The 19,695-nt window shown below is 37.1% G+C and overlaps 3 protein-coding genes across 3 annotated transcripts; all 3 read left to right on the plus strand.

Moving 5' to 3' along the window:
• The first annotated feature begins 822 nt into the window (after positions 1–822).
• LOC146305880 (GTPase IMAP family member 7-like) lies at positions 823–2,938 on the plus strand. The gene is made up of 2 exons (XM_084713151.1): positions 823–1,374; positions 2,909–2,938. The coding sequence occupies exons 1-2, from the start codon at positions 823–825 to the stop codon at positions 2,936–2,938; spliced, it is 582 nt and encodes a 193-aa protein (XP_084569277.1).
• Positions 2,939–4,308: 1,370 nt separating this feature from the next.
• Positions 4,309–9,988, plus strand: LOC146305881 (uncharacterized). Its single transcript, XM_084711716.1, has 3 exons — positions 4,309–5,098; positions 5,488–5,544; positions 6,234–9,988. The coding sequence occupies exons 1-3, from the start codon at positions 4,432–4,434 to the stop codon at positions 8,543–8,545; spliced, it is 3,036 nt and encodes a 1,011-aa protein (XP_084567842.1). The 5' UTR covers positions 4,309–4,431; the 3' UTR covers positions 8,546–9,988.
• A 3,902-nt stretch (positions 9,989–13,890) lies between these two features.
• LOC146305882 (E3 ubiquitin/ISG15 ligase TRIM25-like) lies at positions 13,891–18,357 on the plus strand. The gene is made up of 7 exons (XM_084711715.1): positions 13,891–14,364; positions 15,259–15,633; positions 15,789–15,884; positions 16,396–16,629; positions 17,165–17,327; positions 17,414–17,473; positions 17,605–18,357. Exons 1-7 carry the CDS (start codon positions 14,128–14,130, stop codon positions 18,144–18,146), a joined length of 1,707 nt encoding a protein of 568 aa, XP_084567841.1. The 5' UTR covers positions 13,891–14,127; the 3' UTR covers positions 18,147–18,357.
• Positions 18,358–19,695: the final 1,338 nt, after the last annotated feature.

Raw genomic sequence — 19,695 nt, forward strand, 5'->3', positions numbered from 1 at the left:
AGCAGACTCTGTGTTTTCAGGTGTCTTTTGTCTTTTTTTCTGCATATCTATAATCCGCAAGGCATCGTAACCGGGAACAATAAACTCAGCCTTACCTTCGGCTGACAGGCTGCTGGTGAAGATGAGGCTCACACCAGATTTATTTGTGCTTTGAGATGGTTGATTAACGTGATCTAATTCGATCGAAACAACAGACCCAACTACTCCGTCTTGACTTTATTTATCGAGCAGAATGACATATTGTCGTCATTTTTGTGGTCAATGTTTTTTTTCATTTATGTCGTCTTCACAATTTAGTCATGAAATAAAAGGAACTAGGAACTTATCACTAAAATTTTACAAAATTAACAATGTGCTGCTGACTTTAGACCAGGCTTTTGTTGGTCAGTGGTGGAATCACTTTCAGCTAAGAAATTAGGTAGATTAGATGTTCTTGATCACTTAAATGCTCATGTGTGTCTTTCTGTGTTAACACCATTAACTACTTTATGATCATAATACAGCCATTTTATAGACAAAGTACTAAATGCTTTCTCTGTGATTATAAACCAATGATTTTTTTTGTAACTGAGCTCATGTGTATCTTTTTATGTGTGAAAAAAATTATTCACTTTTGACGAACATTGATATATCCACATTGATGATGATTTTTCTTTTTCAGCGTCAGACCCAGTGAGAATTGTCATTGTGGGGAAAACTGGATCTGGGAAAAGCAGCCTGGCTAACACCATATTTGGAGAGGAACTGTTCGAGACCGGCCACACTTTTAACTCTCATACAAGTGTATGTCAAGCTGAAACCAAATCCGTCAGTGGAAGAAACATGACTTTGATTGACCCCCCTGGTTTCTTTGACACAGAGAGATCTGAGGAGGAGCTAAAGCGTGAGTTAGTGAGGTGTATCACAGAGTGCGCTCCTGGGCCTCATGCTTTCCTCACTGTGCTGAAAGTGGAGAAATACACAAAGCAAGAGGAAGCTGTCATCAAAGGAATACAGCAACAATTTTCTGAAGAAGCTTTGAAGTATGCAACTCTCCTCTTCACTCATGGTGACCAGCTTCCTGAAGGAACGAAAATTGAGGAGTTGGTCTGCCAGAGTAAGACTTTGAGTGCTCTGGTGAAGGAGTGTGGAGACCGGTGCCACGTCGTTGATAATAAATACTGGAAAGAAAATCCAACGGATGAATACAGGAACAACCAGGTCCAGGTGGAGGAGCTACTGAAGTCAATAGGAAAGATGATGAGGAAAAACACAGGAGGCTACTACACCAATGAGAAGCTACAAGAAGTGGAGAAAGAAATACAACATCAGATGGAGCTCATTAAACAGTCATCACCAGAACTATCAGAGACTGAGATCAGAGAGCAGGCTAAGGTCAAAGCATTTGAAAAGCTTTGGAATAAATGGGAATCTAATACATTGTTGGAATTATTAACATATCTTTTTGGTGTAGTGACTGGGGCATTTAGCTCTTGCAACATATGTTAGGGTTTAGGGAGCAGATACACCAGAGGAGACAGCAAGGATGGCAGCAGAGGTTGAAAAGAATAAAGTTAAAATCTGTTAAAGATGAATCAGTCAATAAGACCACAGGTGATCACAGCTAAAGTTGAAATAGACTTAAAATGTATATAATGAGTCATATATCCCCCACGTCCTGCAATTATTAGCAATCATTAACAGTTAATAGTTTGGGAAGCAAAGCATTCAGATTGTATTTTAGTGAAATAAAGGTCAATCTGACAGCTTAATAGTTTGGAAACCAATGATCTAAACAACTGAGCTGATTGTTTATTCATATGTAATATATAATAGGTTGTACTTCTTGTATGAACTTTAAACTTGAGTCATTTATTCCTTTTTCTTCATGAGTTAATCTTAGAGTGTTGGTTTGATGAGTTGATCAATGCATGTACAGTACAATATATAACCAATAATATATTAAATCTATCAATCAACTACAGCCTGTTTGGATGTTAAGTGTGATATTTCCTTTATTCAAATGTAACATTGTTGAACTTCATATTTTGTTTTCTCATGTGTTGTTGCTGCAGTGTTCACCTACTATCACTGTTTCCTGTTGCAAAAGCAAACCAGAAAGTACCAGTTACTGCTAAAATGTTTTGGTTCTATGTGTTTTGCAGTTTATCATCAAATATGAACAATAAATAAATTGAAATAAACCTGGCCTTAACTGCTAAGTCAGTCTGTGTTGTTGTTCCTCACTTGCATCAACCAAACTTAAGACTAGTTGCTATGATACATTATTAACAATCTCCTGCTGTCCCTTTAATTTGTAGCCAGTGATTATAATTTATGGAAACTTTAAATATGGAGGATCACAGGAAAAGGACGGGGAACTTCACAGACATCAAGATCTGAAAAACAAAACAAAAAACCCCAAAAACAAACAAACAAAAAACATTTCACTGCTGGGGGAGACAAAACACACAATCATCATCATCAGTGTGTAGCTATCCCCACTTTTCCTTGAATAAAAGTTAATTGCATATTTTAAAACCTTTTGTCGGTCCATTTCTATTTCCAAAATTTCCACATGAACACAAATTATGTGAAATGCTGCAAGAAAATCCTTTGTAACTGTTAATGCTATGTTTGCATGTCTGATGGCAGACTGTTAACTCTTGTTTGATCTCAAGAGACATAATAAACTCTCAAAATCCCCTCACTCCTAAAATAGCAAGTGAAAGTGAAACTAGAATAAAAGCTGCATCAGAGCACAGGACAAGAGACACACAGACTGTCAGTACATCCAGTGACTCCTCACGAATTCTAACAACATGGACAGTAAGTTAAGATTATTTCTTACCTTTATTATACTTTTATTAACACTGCTCACTGTATTTCATCTCTCTTTTGTCTGCATGACTGAATTTCTCATCCGTAGTTTCAACTAGACTCGGTGGCAGATGGGTAAATGTGTTGGTTGGGGGTAGAAATAAATCTCTCTAGAAACAAAATATACACAAATTTAGCGTTTGTGAGTGTTCATCTTTGTGGGTAGAGACATTTCTGTCAAATAAAATGTATCTGTAATCTGGGCACACATTTAGGCTAAATCTCAACCAATGCTGATAACTGACACTGTCACTGAATAAAAAGGCTAATCATGAGTAGGCTTATATATCATTTTACCAAGTATTACAACATTTGGTTATTGTTCAGCCTAAAGAGACATAAAAATAGCAGAATTAAAAGTGAAAGAGAGACAAGGAGGGGCTGATACAGAGGGAGAGGCTGAGATAGAGCGACAAAACAGAAACAGAAATCTAAAACACCAAAAAACACAATGCAACACTGCACTATATTCAGCAGCCTCTAGATGGTGACACAGAACAGCATTAGTTGGAAGAGAAATCATGGCCTCTGATCAATGGATGTGATGTGGATTAAAAGCTTTGGCCTGTGTATACAACATACAGTACTTATATGATGCAGCAGATTGCACTTTCTCAGCATTTTTTATCACCACTAAATGACTGTAGGTGTGACTGTTTTGTGTTATATCTTACACTTTTCAGCAATGTTACATAATGAATGTTGATGGTGTAAGGAGTTTTGAAAACATGCCAAAAAATTCAATTTTGTGCATGTATTTACACCAAAATTAGCGCATATACGCAGGGTTTTTAAATGCAGCTAAACCCACTAAAATAGGTTTTAACCCTTTTCTACTGCCAGTAGACCTATTTATGTTATATATATATGCAGTGATGTGTCTGTTCTGCCTTTTTGTTTCTACTTTCAGGTATCTGCTTTATTTTACTGTTTCATATCTGCTTGCAAGTGGGATTCATGCTACTGTTATTAAAGTTACCCAGCATTTCCTTATTTTGCTGCTTCATAATATAAGCTTTTAGACGACAAAATAACAGGGGACGTTTATTCTGAAGAATTTGTCAGAAATAAAATATTTATACACCATTTTTTAAAGATGCTTCACTAAAGACGAGCACCAATCAGTTAAATACTCATCTTCAAGCTGGTGCAGACTCTGCCTTGCTGTACTGATGAGCTGAATCAAACCAAGTCAAGCAAAGCAGGAAACGCATATGGAAATACAAGCTAAAGAGTCACAGAAAAGGGGGTGAAAATTAGTGTGTCCACTGGGGTATCATGTCATAATAGCCCTGCTTTAAGTAGCATTAATTTAATAGCATTAAGTATTAATCATACAACATACATTTCCATTTGTCTCCTCTAGTGCTGCCAACAAGGAGGATCGTTCTGCTGGGAAAAAAAGGAGCAGGGAAAAGTAGCCTGGCTAACACTATATTTGGAGAGACTGTCATCAAGATAAACCGTTTCTCCTCAACAAGTACATGTCAAACAGTAACAAAGTCTGTCAATGGAAGAAGCATCACTTTGGTCGACACTCCTGGTTTCTTTGAACCAAGAAGGTCAAAGGTGATGAAGACTGAGATGATGAAGTGTATCACAGAGTGCTCTCCTGGGCCTCACGCTTTTCTCATAGTGCTCAAAGTGAAGAAATACACAGAGCAGGAGCAGGCGGTCATCAAGAATATACTTCAGTGTTTCTCTGAAGCAGCTTTCAGATATTCTGCAGTTGTCTTCACTCATGGTGATGACCTCCCTGAAGGGATGAAGATTGAGGAGTTTGTCAGTCAGAATAAGAATCTGAGTTACCTGGTGAAGAAGTGCGGTGATCGGTGCCACGTTGTTGATAATAAAAACTGGAAGAATGAGCAACAGGATGAATACAGGAGCAACCAGGTCCATGTGGCAGAGATGCTCAACACCATAGAGAAGATGGTGAAGGAAAACAAAGGAGGCTACTACACCAATGAAATGCTACAAGCAGTTAAGAAACAAATGCATGAAGAGTGCGATAGTCAGTCAGCAGGACATATATTAGAGGAAGAGACCACCAAAAAACCCATTAACGCTGTCTCTAAGAACGTGTGGATCAAACTGACAGGGCCTGCGGCAGAATCAATGGCGAAAGCTTTCTCTGGACCAGCTGATGTAGCTGTGCAGGAAAACAAGGAAGCAACAAGAGGAGCAGAGGAGGGAAAAGCAGAAGAAGAATCAGCAGCAGGAGTCAAAGCAGTGTCGGGTAAGTGGTCACATTGGAGGAAAAATAACAATGGGAGCATTTATTCAGGGCAAAGTATGAGAGAGTAGGAGAATGAGTTTGAGAGACCCTCAAGTTGACTAATGGCTTTAACTCACAACTATTGGTTGATAGGAAGTTCAGTGTTATCAGTGAAGACTGGCCTCTGTTTTCAAAATGATTAAGTGATGTTGATGAAATGCATTTTTTGAAAAAGTCACTTCTGTGACTAATTAGCAGTGTAACTAAGCCTGCATTATGTAGGCATTTGCTGTGACAGCATAAATGAATGGTCAAACTGCTTCTAAAAACAAGAGGACAGAGTACAAGATGATGCCAAAAGCAAAGAGTCTGTTCAGTATTAGTTATTCTTGATCATTTCGTTCTCATAGGGCCACCATCAAGGATTGTCATCGCAGGAGCAGCGGGAGCTGGAAAAAGAATCAGAGGTAAAAACGTATTTGAAAAGATAAATTAATTGCTCCCTGTATGTACCTTTCAGCAGTAATGGGGCCTTCACAGATGTAAAACTTACCCATAATGCCATGGGAACTAACGCACAGCCATGAGTGTTTCTTTACAAAAAACAATAAAGTTAATCAGTTTAAACATTAAATATCTTGTCTTACTGTATGCAACTGAATAGAAGTTAAAAATGATTTCAAGCATTCAAGGTTATTTATTGTCATGCTAATTATTTGCAAATCATTGTATTGTATTGTATGTATTTACATTTTACACAATGTCCCCAATCTTTTGGAATTGGGATTAGTGGCTGGTAAACAAATTACCACTTTATGTGTGGAGATGGTGTACATATGGCCCACATATGAATAGTTCCCTCCAGTTGCTTCATTTTCACTGTAATCAGGGTATTAATGTGCCAAAGAGCTACCTTTCACTTAGGCCTACAGTATATACACACAAAATAATTGAGCCTTTAACAGTAATATTACCAGGTTACTGTTATCAGCAGTCCTTCTTCCTTGTAATTATAATTTTATTGTACTGTCATATTTCTATGTTTACATTTTTTAACCAAAAACATTTTCAGACTCCTAGTGGGAAGTTAAGAAAACATACCAAACACAAATGCACAGTATTAATTTTATTTATTTATATCATAATTCTCTTCTAGTACTAAAATACTACAGGATCGTCCTGCTAGGAAAAACTGGAGCTGGGAAGAGCAGTCTAGCAAACACCATATTTGGAGAGGATGTGTTCAAAATAAAGCATGCACCCATCTGTGGAACAAGTGAATGTCAGACAGTGTCCAAATCTGTTGAAGGAAGAAGAATTACTCTGATCGACACTCCTGGTTTCTTTGACTCCAGCACCACTGAGGAGGAGCTGCAGTGTGAGATAGTGAGGTGCTTCTCAGAGTGCACCCCTGGGCCTCATGCTTTTTTCATTGTGCTGAAAGTTGAGAAATTCACAGAGCAGGAGAAGGCTGTTGTCATGAAAATATTTCAATATTTTTCTGAGGAAGCTTTGAAATATACTGCTGTTGTCTTCACTCATGGAGACCAACTCCCAGAAGGGATGAAAATTGAGGAGTTTGTTGATCGTAATAAATTTCTCAGTGATCTAGTGAAGAAGTGTGGTGGCCGCTGCCATGTTGTTGATAACAGATACTGGAAGGACAACCAACGTGATGAATACAGGAGCAACAGATTCCAGGTGGCAGAGCTGCTCAACACAACAGACAAGATAGTGATGGAAAACAAAGGCTGCTACACCAGTGAGATGCTACAAGCAGTGGAGAGAGAAGAGAGCAACAGAACATCAGTAGGGAAAATGACACAAGGAAACACCAGCAGTATGGCTGTGAACAGTGTCTCCAAGAATGTGTGGATCAAATTAACAGGTCCTGCAGCAAAACCACTGGCAGAAGCTTTCTTCAGGCCAGCTGTTGTAGTTTTGCAGGAGGCAAAGGAAGATGTAGCTGGAGAAGCAGAGGAAGAACAGGCAGCAACAGAAGCAGAGGAGGAAGGAGATGAAGAAGAAATAAAAGAACATGATGCCGAAGAAGCAGCAGAAACAGGGGAGGATGCATTAGAGGAAGAAACAGCAACAGAGGCAGAAGAAGAGGCAGCAACAGAAGAGGAAGATAAAGAAGAAATAGAACAACATGATGAAGAAGAAGCAGAAGGAGAGGAGGACAAATCAGAGGAGGAAACAGAGGCAGAAGAAGAGGCAGCAACAAAAGAGGAAGATGAAGAAGAAATAAAAGAGCATGATAAAGAAGAAGAAGCAGAAGAGGAGGACAAATCAGAGGAGAAAAAGGAAACACAGGCAGAAGAAGAGGCAGTAACAGATGCAGAAGAGGGAGAAGATGAAGAAGAAATAAAAGAACATAATGAAGAAGAAGCAGCAGAAAGAAAGAAAAGCGCAGTAGAGAAGAAAACAGCAACAGAGGCAGAGGAAAAGGCAGCAACAAAAGAGGAAGGTGAAGAAGAAAGAGAAGCAGCGGAGGGAAAAGATCCAGGAAAAGAAACAGAAGAAGAAACAGAGGCAACAAGAACAGAGGAAGAAGCAAAAAGAGGAAAAGAAGAACAAAGAGAATTGGAAACAGCAGAACAAAAAGGAGAAATAGAAGAAGTAGCAACAGGGACAGGAAAAGACACACAAGCAAAACCAAAACAAGGAGGACAAGCAGCAGGAGGTGGCGGAAAAGGAAATTTTCTAGGTTGCCTCTTCGAAGTTGCAACAGGAGTAGCAGCAGCAGGTGCAGCAGCAGCCGGGGCAGCAGCAGCAGCAGGTGCAGCAGCAGCCGGGGCAGGGGCAGCAGGAGCATCAAGTGCAGCAGGAGCATCAAGTGCAGCAGGAGCATCAGGTGCAGCAGGAGCATCAAGTGCAGCAGGAGCATCAGGTGCAGCAGGAGCATCAAGTGCAGCAGGAGCATCAGGTGCAGCAGGAGCATCAAGTGCAGCAGGAGCATCAGGTGCAGCAGGAGCATCAGGTGCAGCAGGAGCATCAGGTGCAGCAGGAGCATCAAGTGCAGCAGGAGCATCAGGTGCAGCAGGAGCATCAGGTGCAGCAGGAGCATCAAGTGCAGCAGGAGCATTAGGTGCAGCAGGAGCATCAGGTGCAGCAGGAGCATCAAGTGCAGCAGGAGCATCAGGTGCAGCAGGAGCATCAAGTGCAGCAGGAGCATCAAGTACAGTAGGAACAGCACTTAAGTCAGTTTTAACTCTGGGGGCAGTAGGAGGAGGAGTATGGGGAATCGTTGCAGCAATAAAATGGGTATTACAAATAATTGATAAAATTAAAGATTTTTTGAAGGATCTGCCACAACATATTGGAATCATATTGCTGGTGGTTGCCTTCTACTCATTGCTACTGTTATCATTTTGTGCCCAAGTACAAATCATAGGGACCCCGTTCTTTTTGTTTGGAGCATCATTATTGCTTTCGTTGTTAGTGTTTTTATTCCTGCTATTATAGAAGTATGTATTCTATAAGATTTACAAAAACCCAACTCCTATGAATGGTAAAGTAAGCAATTAATTTAGGAGGAAAACAAAAGAACCCTGAATTCTTTTGTTTAACCTTGGCTTGATTGTGTTGCTGTCACTACAAACTTTACCATTTCTTCTATAACTTTTGAGCCTTGGAGCCACATAGCTATCGTAACACGCCAATGTTGACATAAACCTTTCACCTGACACAAAGTTTCCTTTTCATGTATGTGCTAATTTTAATTTGGAGCATATTTTTGTTGGTATTATTTTGCAGCATATGGATTTTTGTCAGGATAATTTTAATTTAATGTATCAGAACCCCAGTTCCAAAAAAGGTGGATGCAGTGTGAAACATGAATGACAACAATGCAATGATTTCCAAATCCTTTTTGACCTATATTCAACAAGACAAGTTCTAACTCATCAAACTTTATTGCTGCTTTGGAAATACACACTCAGAATGAATTACATTCCTGCAACATCCTCTAAAAATGTTGGGACAGGGGCCTTTATACCACTGTGTTATATCACTTTTTCTTTTGACAACACTCAGTAAGTACTAAGGACACTAATTATTGAGGTTTTGAAAGCTTCAGTTGCTCAACAGTCTGGTGTCGCCTCGTATTTTGCACTTCATAATGCGCCCCACATTTTCGATGGGAGACTGTAGACAAGCCTGCATGTATTCAAATGAATACAAGCAAATTATTTGCAATCATTCTGTTTTTATTACCGTTTTACACAACCTTACAACTTTTTTGGAACTGGGTTTGTCTGTATTATAATTATTACTTGACATGCTTGTATTAAACTATGTTTTATATTATTCAAGCTTTTGAAAATTAAAGAAAACTATGACGTTTTTCTTCTCCAATGTAATTTTAGTTCTGTAGCTTTTTTCTTTTTTTTTTTTTTAAATCAGTAGAGCCTGTGCCGATTATGTACTGTGATTTTGGAGTATTGTGCTCACTGATGCTACAGCATATCTAATTATATGTTACTGTGAAATTTTGACTAAAATAGATGTCTGACTGTGCACAGAAACATGATTAATTAAGGAGGGAGATGAAAACAACAGCTAAAATGAAACTGTTGGCTAAAGACTTGTGATGTGTCAGAGAATCACTTTCTATTTTATCTTTTTAAACTTTTGTATTCTGAAAATGTTGAATCTACTGTAAAAATCATAATAAAACAATAAAGCTATGGATTATACATAAGTCCTCTGGAAGTTTTGCCCCCTGATCCTTAATTCATCGACCTAACAGTCTCATCAAGGATTATGAATGGAGGCACTGAACTTTTATGTAAATTGGGAGTATTAATCTGTCTATGAAGACATCAGGACTGAACAAAACAAACATAAAAACTGTAAATAGTGCAATTACATTACCTACCCACTAGAGAGCAGTTTTATTGTAATGATTTAAGGTAGTGGCATTTGGAGTTAAATGACATGTCACATGATTTCACATTCTGCAGGTCTATCATTGAAATACTACCTTTTACATTATCTGTTTAAGAAAAATTACTAAAACACACTGTATCTTCTCAGTTTTATGAGAAAATTAATGCAAGAATACAATATTTTAGTTGAAACCTACATTTTATAACATTTATCATCTAACCCTAAATTCCTGAGGTTCCCAACAACAACATCATGCTGTAATATATAACTGAGTACATTTACTATCATGGACAAACACAACTAATTGGCCAACTTCAGCTGAGGCCTTCATTTCATGAACTGTTAATATAGTGTGACGCTACTGTCACAAATAAAACAATCATAAAATAACATCCCTGCCCACCATTGTCCTACAGAGAAAACACTCCACCCTAAAGTGGTATGAAAAGACAAAGCTGCCATAATCTGTTTTGACCCAGAAAAATAAGGAACAAGTACACCAGTACCATGTGATGCTGTTCTTGATTAGGTTCTGCGTTTTAATATAACAAATCTGCAACAGTCTGAGACATCTAAAAACAAAAATAGTAAGTGTTTATATTGAACAAAACCTTTTTGACATTACTTTACAGGAATCTAGATTTCTTTCTTAACTTAATCCAAATTAAAGACTGTATCTTCTGTAAATTAAAATGTAATAAAATAAAAAATTAAATGAAATAAAACAAATTGCATTAGTTGAGTGTGGTGACGAATACACAAGTTATGCAAATTTTACAAATACTTTTTTTCAGCTGCAAATAATTGCTGGATAAATGTAATGAAATTTGTTTATGAAAGCATATGACATAATTTGATTACGAAGAAACGTTTTTCTTGTATTCAGTCTTAAGTTCTGCAGCTCTTTGACATACAACAGGGCTTGTGCTTATTATTAATGAGCACACTTGTATAAAAACAGACGTGTACTGTGTGATGTGTTCATTTCTTTAGCCCGCTGTCGAGAAACAAGTCAAGACAACATTCTCAAGGTCTGAATCATCTTTTAATTCACCACTGATCTCTGTTTTGAAAACATGAGCGGTAAGTTATAGTAACCTTTTCTTAGTTATTTTACATGCACAGAAAATTCATATATAAATTTTATTTCTCATGATACCTAAATGACATTAGGAATTAGTGCTTTTTCAATTTATTACTGATATTTGTTTTACTTATTGTCATTTCACCTGCTGCACTACACTTAAAGTAAATTACTGTAAAAATATGATATTATTTAAATGTACATTCATGATGCAACTTGTTATTATGGCAGCATATTGTTGTCGTGGCAGAAAAAAAAATTAAAATTTTCAAAAATATTTTCACATTTTTATGACATACAAACTTATCACTTTATGAGAAGAAACTTTTCTTGGCATGTCAATAAACTATTTATCTTGTTAAAAATATGCATGGTATAACAACTTGTTGACAACTTATTGCTGTAACGTGAAAGTTATCAAAATATAACATAAAAACAGTAAGATAGATAAACTGTTATAATAAAGTAATAAAAGTTCCTCATATAATGTGACACTGATCTGTCTTTCTTTTTCTGCTGTGGCAGCAATTTGCTGCCATAAATAATAGTACTAATAAATAATAGTTTTAAATATTTGACAGTGGTTTGCTTACAGAATGTGCCAGTTAAAACATTATTGTTGCATTTTCCAACACGTGTGTCAGTGTCCATTTAAAATACCTTGTTACAACTTTGCACAAAAAACTCCTTTGCAAAAATAGAATGTCTCTATTATTTCTATTATTTCTGTATTGCATTTAAAATGGTAAAGAAAACAATCTATTCAATAGTCCAACAGTTTGAGAAAATCATTTCTCAACACAAAACTTCAAGAAGTTTAGGGATTTCACCATCTACAATCATTAAAAGATTCAGAGAATGTGGAAAAATCTCTGTATGCAAAGAGCAAAGTTGAAAATCAGCATTGAATTCCTGTGACCTTTGACCCCTGTAAGTGTTACAATAGACCTGTCTCCCATTGAAAATGGTGGTGTGGAGCATTACAAAATGCAAAATATGACATCAGAGACCATAGACTGTTGAGCACTTCAGAATACATATATTTACAAAAACAATGAAGTTTATGAGTTTGAACATGAAATATCTTGTCTTTGAGAAGTTTGAAAATGTGTTACACAACGTTCCAACAATTTTGTAATTTGGGTTCGTAGATGTAAGATTAATTGGAACACTTACAGGCTTGTAAGCAGTTGCCAGTTTTAGTTACTTTCAGAGCAAAGCAGTTCATCGTGTGCCAGTTATGGTACGCTAGCAAGCTGATTTTATTGGAAAAGTTTCATTACTTCTGAGCTGCTTTTTACACTATACGTTTCCTGCAACCCCAAAGACAAACTACAGTAATAGAATAGAATAGAATAGAATAGAATAGAATAGATTGCCTCTATTGTCATTGCACAGCTGTATAACAAAATTTTGTGCATCCACAAGTGCTACATATAATAAATGACAAAACATTTTAACAGATTAACACACAGTTGAGCACTGCATATGTGACTACACTATACATAAGTATATATAAGAAAACAGATGCAAAAGGAAATCGCTGCAAATACAGAAACGCGCTGCATAAACAGAAACGTACTGCAAATACAGAAACACGCTGCATATAGGAAAACAGATGCAAAACGAAAACGCTGCAAATACAGAAACGTGCTGCAAATGAGAAAACAAATGCAAAAAGAAAACGCCGCATATACAGAAACGCGCTGCAAATGAGAAAACAAATGCAAAACGAAAATGCCGCATATACAGTCACACAACGGAAGTGCTCCAGGCCTATAGGGGCAGTGCTGAGCTTTCCCCCGAGAGACAGACAACGGACGAATCAACCTGCGGAGGAATTAATAGCTAATTAATTAATAGTAGCACCAACAGTCGTCCCAACAATATCACAGCACTAGCGATATTGAGGTTTTGGTCAGAATAACATGATATTTGATTTAGTTTATGTTGCCCTGCAACACTAATGTACAAATAAATAAATGTACATATATTCTCTGAGATCATCAAAGGTTAATTAGCAACATCCTCCAAAGACTCAGTCACACCAACACAGAATGTCTGTGACCTTTGACCCCTCAGGCAGAACTGGATTAATAACTGCATTAAAAACCCACATAATTGTCTAAAGGATATTACATAGGCTAAGGAACACTTTGGAAAGACATTTGTTGTTGCATTGACAAATGTACACAGATTCTACCTTACACAGCAAAGGCCATAAATCAAAAACATCCAGAGACTCTGCAGACTTCTCTGGGCTCGAACTCATCTGAGATGGACTGACGCAAAGACTGAATCCAAACAATAACAAGAAGAGTGGGCTAAATAACAAAAACACCTAAGCACTAAGCTATATGATTAATTTTAACTTTATATCTCATGATTTTAGCTTTCTATTTCATAATAATGACTTTTTTTCCCTCATAATTTGGACTGTTAACCTCATAATTTTGTTTTACGATCACATAATTTTAACTTTTTATCTCATAATGTCAACCTTTTTATGACTACTTTTCTCATAATTTTGACATTTTATCTAATAAGTTCCTATGTATATCTGATATTGCTGGCTTTACATATCATAATAATGATTTTATCTCATAATGTTGAGTTTTATGACTTTTTGTCTCAGCCTTACCTCATATTTTCACGTTTTGTGTCATAAGTCCGACTTTTTATGACTTTTTTCAAATCTCAGCCTTTTAATTTCAATTTTAATATCATAATCTTGACTCTGTGACCATTTTTCTCACAGTCTCAAAATTTTAACGTTTTATCTCACAGCTTTTAGCTCATAATTTAGACTTTTTACTTTATGTTTATGACTTCTTTTTTTTTTTTTTTTGGTTTACAATAAACTGTAGCTTGATACACCTGCCCATCTAGCTAACTGAAACTCACTATAAATAGGCAGCTGAACATGAGAGTAAATGATTTACCCTGATGACGTTAAAGATGGCTTCTCCTTTAAAGCCCCGCCTCAGTGGGAAGAAACCACAACAACTTCTCTCTTCAGGAAAAACGAAACTAAGGGTGCTTATCTCTCTCTGGATGACTGGCACTCCTCAAAATGGCTGAGCTGTTTTACAAAAGCAACGACGACCCGGAGCAGGATGAGTTGTGCTGTTCAGTGTGTCTGGAGCTGCTGAAAGACCCAGTCACCATTCCCTGTGGACACAATTACTGCAGAAGCTGCATCGAGGGATGCTGGACTCAGGCCAAGAGGAAGAAGAACTACAGCTGCCCTCAGTGCAGGATGAGCTTCAATCCGAGGCCTGTCCTCAAGACCAACAGTTTGCTGGCTGAGGTGAGGGCAGGAAAAATACTACAGTATTTACAGTATTTAGTAGGGATTCACAATTACTTACAGTCACAATAAAATCACAATATGGCCAAGTGCAATGTTCAAAATGTGTGAAAAAGCAGCATTATAATGAGGTAGAGTAGTGCTACAAAGACCTGGCCTAAAAATCTTGTTCTCCAGATGAAAGGAAATATGTTTGTTTGGTATAGACCTCAATAAATTTCATATTTTTATTTTATTTTATTTATTATTTATTTTATTCATAACTGATCGTTTCCACTAATCATGTGGTCGCAATTTCAGACAAAATAAGGGCAATATGACTTTTTACGAAGTCGTGCAGACCTAATATTTTAGGGTGACATTTTTCACAACTTAGACTTCAGCAACTTACTTATTTTCATATCCACTGTCCACTGGATCACAGTTATCAGCTCGTCTTTAACAGATCGGTCAGTAGACGGATGGAGGAGCTTAAGTGTTTGTGTCTGTGTGTTTATTGGGATCCAGAAAAACAAGGATTAAACAATTCTGATCTAAATCATACAAAATGAACAAGATTTTATATCTGACCACAAGACTGGCCTGACTCAGGGAGAAAAAGGTATGTCTGCTTCTGTCAGATCCTGGCACCCGTTATCAAATTCCAGAAACACCTTGAATTATAAAACACAAGGTAATTTCAAGGTGCTTCAGTGTAAAACATAACCAGTTACGTATCTGCATGACAATTATGGTTCATATATTGTATTACTTATTGCAGATGTTAATGTAAAATAAAGTATTTACACATTAAACCTGCTTTTGGAGGCACCCTGCCTTACCCTGTTTTACTTTTGTCCTGTTTGTCATGTAATGTACAGCACTTCTCACCATCCTTTATTTTATCAATATTAGGCTGTTGGGAAGCTGAAGAAGTCAAGCACCCAGCAGATTTCTCCCCCCGCTGCTGTGGCCTGTGCCATTCCAGCAGATGTTGCCTGTGATTTCTGCAGCGGGACCAAACCCAACAAAGCCACGATGTCTTGCCTGACATGTTTGGCATCTTACTGCTCAACTCACCTCGAGCCTCACTACAGTGTTCCTGTGTTGAAGAAGCACCAGCTCGTCTCAGCTACAATCTCACTAGAAGAAAAGATGTGTGTGAAGCACAACAAGCTGATGGAGATCTACTGCCAGACAGACAAGAAGTGCATCTGCTATCTGTGTGTTATAGATGAGCATAAGAACCACGAAACGGTGTCAACTGCAGCAGAGAGAGCCGAGGAACAGGTAGAAATAAAAACACAATAAACAAACACTGACATGTAATTATTAATAATTGCCAGGAACACACAAATGTGTTTCAAATTCTAGAAAACATAAGAATTATATTAATAAAGTTCTTTATAATGAGGCATTTGCTGTTGCTCAAAAAATTATTTCAGAAACAGCTGACTGGGAGTCAAAAGAAAGTCCAGAGTCGATGCCAGGAGCGAGAAAAGGAGGTGAATGAGGTGGTCCAAGCTCTCAAGAAATTCAAGGTGTGGAAGTTAGACTTCATTATTTCATCTTTTTCAGGTTTGTCATGGTGCTGATGAAATAGATTGATCAGTTTTATTGATGTAAATAAACATTCAGCAGGTTTAGTTAGTTTAATTACTTGAAACTCATTTACTATTGTCTTCTAATTCTATATTTTCAGTTTTGATACATTTTTAACCGGTATAGTATATAATTTTCATGAACTTAACAACTACTACAGATGCATGTGTTTACTTCTTGATTCAGTTTGTCATTAAAGTGGGTTAATTAAAAGGGAAAGGGGGTCAAATGTATGGGGTCCAACATGAAATAGTGCTGGAATTGTTAGATTTTGTCTGAGATGATAGCAGCTTGCTGGGATATTATCATCCAGAGCATCCATAAAATCAAATAATGTCTAATGTCATTACCACTGAGTAACTAACACCATATTGTGTCAAAAATACAGAGCCTTGTCACAAAGAGCATATTTTTAAAAGAAAAATTTGGTTTCTTTTTTTCTCTGAACAGAGTTGCAGTGAGACTGCAGTGGAGACCAGTGATAAGATCTATGATGCGCTGATCTCCTCCATAAAGAAAAAACAGACTTCGGCGAGGCAGCTGATCAAAGCGCAGGAGAAAACTGCTGTCGCTCAGGCTGAGGAGCTGCAGCTGAGGCTGGAGGAGGAGATCACCGAGCTGAGAAGGAGCAACACCAAACTGGAACAGCTTTGTCATGTGGACGACCACATCCATTTCATTCAGGCAGGTTCACTGACGCTTGTCAAATGTTGTGTAGAGAAACTTTCTCTGTCTGTTTTTTAGTGTGTCTGTGCCTGTGTATAAATCATTTAATTCCACATGACTGAATAATCAGTGCTGTACAGTGTCTGTAACATGCAAAATTCAGGTTACAGGTGACATCTGCTGGCCAAATTTAACAGTGCAGCACATGATGAAAGGAATATCAAGTTTGATTTTGTTGTAATTTAAGTAAAAGGTAACTGGTCATCTCTTACTATTTTGACCAAAAGCAGGACAAATGTAGAACAAGTGCAGAATAATTCACATTGTTTTAATGGAATTACCATCAACTACAGTACATTGTGTGTGTTTTTATTGTAAATACAACCCCAATTCCAAAAAGTTTGAACACTGTGTACAGCAATTTGTAAAAAAAAATGTTGTTGTTGTCACACTGTTGTAACACAACCCCAATACAATCACAGATGCTGGCTTTTGAAATTATTATTTTTCTAATTTCTCCGTTTTGTTTTGTTTTTTTATTTAACTTTTTCAGACTTTCCAGTCTTTGTCTACCTCCTGTGAATCTCCAGACGTGCCTCGGGGACCTGTCCTGTGTCCTCAACGGTCATTCAAAACTGTGATCGACTATATAACAAAGCTGAAGGATGACATAGAGAGACTCCTGAATGACACATGGCCCCAGATCTCTGACACAGGTACCTGATAGAAATATACAAATCCAAAGTTATATGGTGGTTTTATTTAAGTCTAGTCATATTTTGGATTTTTTTGTTGTTGTTAGTGTCTACTATAGGTGTTGTGGTGCCACCTGAGCCAAGGACCAGAGAAGAGTTTATGCGCTGTGAGTGAAACAACAGACAACATCATCAGATTTTTTGCAGTTGCAAAACATACATACCTTTTCATTATATATGAAGTGAATATAAAGGCTAAGGTTTTATTGCATTTTTTCCTGCTTTGTTCTTCTGTCAGATTGCTGTCCTCTAACCCTGGATGGGAATTCCGTCTCCAACAGCTTGTCCATTTCACAAGAATACCGCCGTGTGATGAGTAACACCCATAATTCATATAATTATGGTTATGGTTATAATTCATACTCAGGCAACAGGATTCAGCAGGTGTTGTGTAGAGAGGGTCTGTCAAAACGATGCTACTGGGAGGTCAGTTGCAGTGGTGGTTCTTGGTCTGTGGCAGTGTCGTACAACTTCGACAGATCATTGATGCATAAATCAGAATTTGGAAATGATAATCAGTCGTGGAGTTTACAGTGCTCCCCACATGGTTTCTCTTTCCAACACAACAGAAAAAACACGCCGGTGTCAGGCCCTCAATCCTTCCACATCGGAGTGTTCCTGGATTATGAGGCAGGTACTCTGTCCTTTTACAGCATCTCTGACACCATGACTCTGCTCCACAAAGAACACACCACATTCATTCAGGCGGTCCACCCCGGCCTTGGGCTGAGGGATCAAGGATCAAGCAGTCAGTATGCAGAACTGGTCAAGTTATGGTGATGAAATGTATATCGGCGTGGTTCATGTGTGCCACTCTAACTGTTCCTCCAGTATAACAACTGATAGATGAAAGAGGATGTGATTTTACAAGGACAGGGAATTATAAAAATTAACACTGATTCTTTCCTTGCTGACATTTTAAGGTTTTGCCAAGATAAGTCTTGCAGAATCAGTGAGCAGCAGATATTTTATATGTTCTATATATTATTTAATATATGTATATGTGTTATTTTTTGCAGTCATCCATGATGTATCCCTAATTTAGGGATACCATGCCATTTGTTTTATATATAATGGTATTTTTATTGTTTTATTTTTATTTTTTTCCACTTTTGTGGTCTGACTGTACAGAGTTGATTAAACTGTGTAAAAGGGTCACAGACATCTACATAAGCTACTGTTAGGACATAAGACATAATTTCACCCCTACTGTTCAAAAGATCATTTATATACAAAAGATCATTTAGATTATATTCATTTAATTCACTGTGTTCCTGGGAGGCAGACCATTAAATTAATCAAATAAAATTATGTAAATACCCCCCCCCCCCCCCCCAAAAAAAAAAAAAGATGTTGCCCAAGCATGTTGGTGTTCTGTGTTGAAAACATGTTTTGTTAAATTGAGTTCTTTCATTCTGCTTTTCCCTGAAACAAACAAATTACTCATTGGGTTGTTTTATTTGTCTATGCTGAAGATTTGTCTAATAATGATTTTTGAAAAATGTTTAAAAAAAAACATGCTAAACATACAACACTTTTAATATGTCTCAGAGTGCTGCGGCCCTCAATGCTTATGGTCGACTTGGCCGTTGTTTGTAAAATTTATTGCCATCTGGAATACTTATTTGTATAAAAAGCTTTTCAGAAATGTTGACGTACCACCTCACTTATATTTGTTTCAGTGTATTCAGAGTCTCCTATGTGACTTTTTTCATGTGATACATTATTTGTTATTATTGTTTATTTTCAGTTATTTACATTATCTACCACACTGGAGCATATATGAAGAGTAGAGAGCTTTAGATCATTATGAAGAAATAAATGAATAAATAAATGCATTCTCCCAGCCCATTGTGTCTGATTTTCATTTGTCCCTTGGCAGACCCCTTACAAATGAGTCTAAACAAAACAGTGTTATTTGAATGGTTAAAAAATGCATCTACAATATATTTAATAGCTTAGTGTGTTTGACAAAGTTACAATCATGTGGCTTCTGGAGAAAATTTGTGTGTCAGGAATCACTGAATAATTTCCACTAAACCAGGGGCAATTTTAAGTTTTTTCAGCAAAGGGACCCTTAAAAGATGATGTGACCTTTTTCACACTTTTACTTAGTATTGTGAAAGAAAAACACAACAGAAATGTATTATAAAGATACTGGATGTTTTAAAAATATGTTCACAATGTCAACACAGAATACATACATAACATAACCTACAACACACATCAAGAGAGTGTGTTTCATTCTTAGTGCACATATAAAATACGGATTCTGATTATATAACATATACAAAATCATAGAAAATATAAAATAGGCATAATAAAAAAC

The sequence above is a fragment of the Lutjanus erythropterus genome, chromosome 23 (assembly GCF_056507025.1).
Source record: "Lutjanus erythropterus isolate fLutEry1 chromosome 23, fLutEry1.hap2, whole genome shotgun sequence".
Taxonomy (NCBI): domain Eukaryota; kingdom Metazoa; phylum Chordata; class Actinopteri; order Lutjaniformes; family Lutjanidae; genus Lutjanus; species Lutjanus erythropterus.

Bases quoted from the DNA above. Each gene is read 5' to 3' on its own strand.
- LOC146305881 (XM_084711716.1), top strand. From the start codon at position 4,432: ATGAAGACTGAGATGATGAAGTGTATCACAGAGTGCTCTCCTGGGCCT. The intron at 5,099-5,487 runs GTAAGTGGTCAC...TCGTTCTCATAG, and splicing joins AGGAGTCAAAGCAGTGTCGG to GGCCACCATCAAGGATTGTC. The intron at 5,545-6,233 runs GTAAAAACGTAT...ATTCTCTTCTAG, and splicing joins AGCTGGAAAAAGAATCAGAG to TACTAAAATACTACAGGATC.
- LOC146305880 (XM_084713151.1), top strand. From the start codon at position 823: ATGACTTTGATTGACCCCCCTGGTTTCTTTGACACAGAGAGATCTGAG. The intron at 1,375-2,908 runs GTCAAAGCATTT...TCTCATCCGTAG, and splicing joins AGATCAGAGAGCAGGCTAAG to TTTCAACTAGACTCGGTGGC.
- LOC146305882 (XM_084711715.1), top strand. From the start codon at position 14,128: ATGGCTGAGCTGTTTTACAAAAGCAACGACGACCCGGAGCAGGATGAG. The intron at 14,365-15,258 runs GTGAGGGCAGGA...TATCAATATTAG, and splicing joins CCAACAGTTTGCTGGCTGAG to GCTGTTGGGAAGCTGAAGAA. The intron at 16,630-17,164 runs GCAGGTTCACTG...TAACTTTTTCAG, and splicing joins ACCACATCCATTTCATTCAG to ACTTTCCAGTCTTTGTCTAC.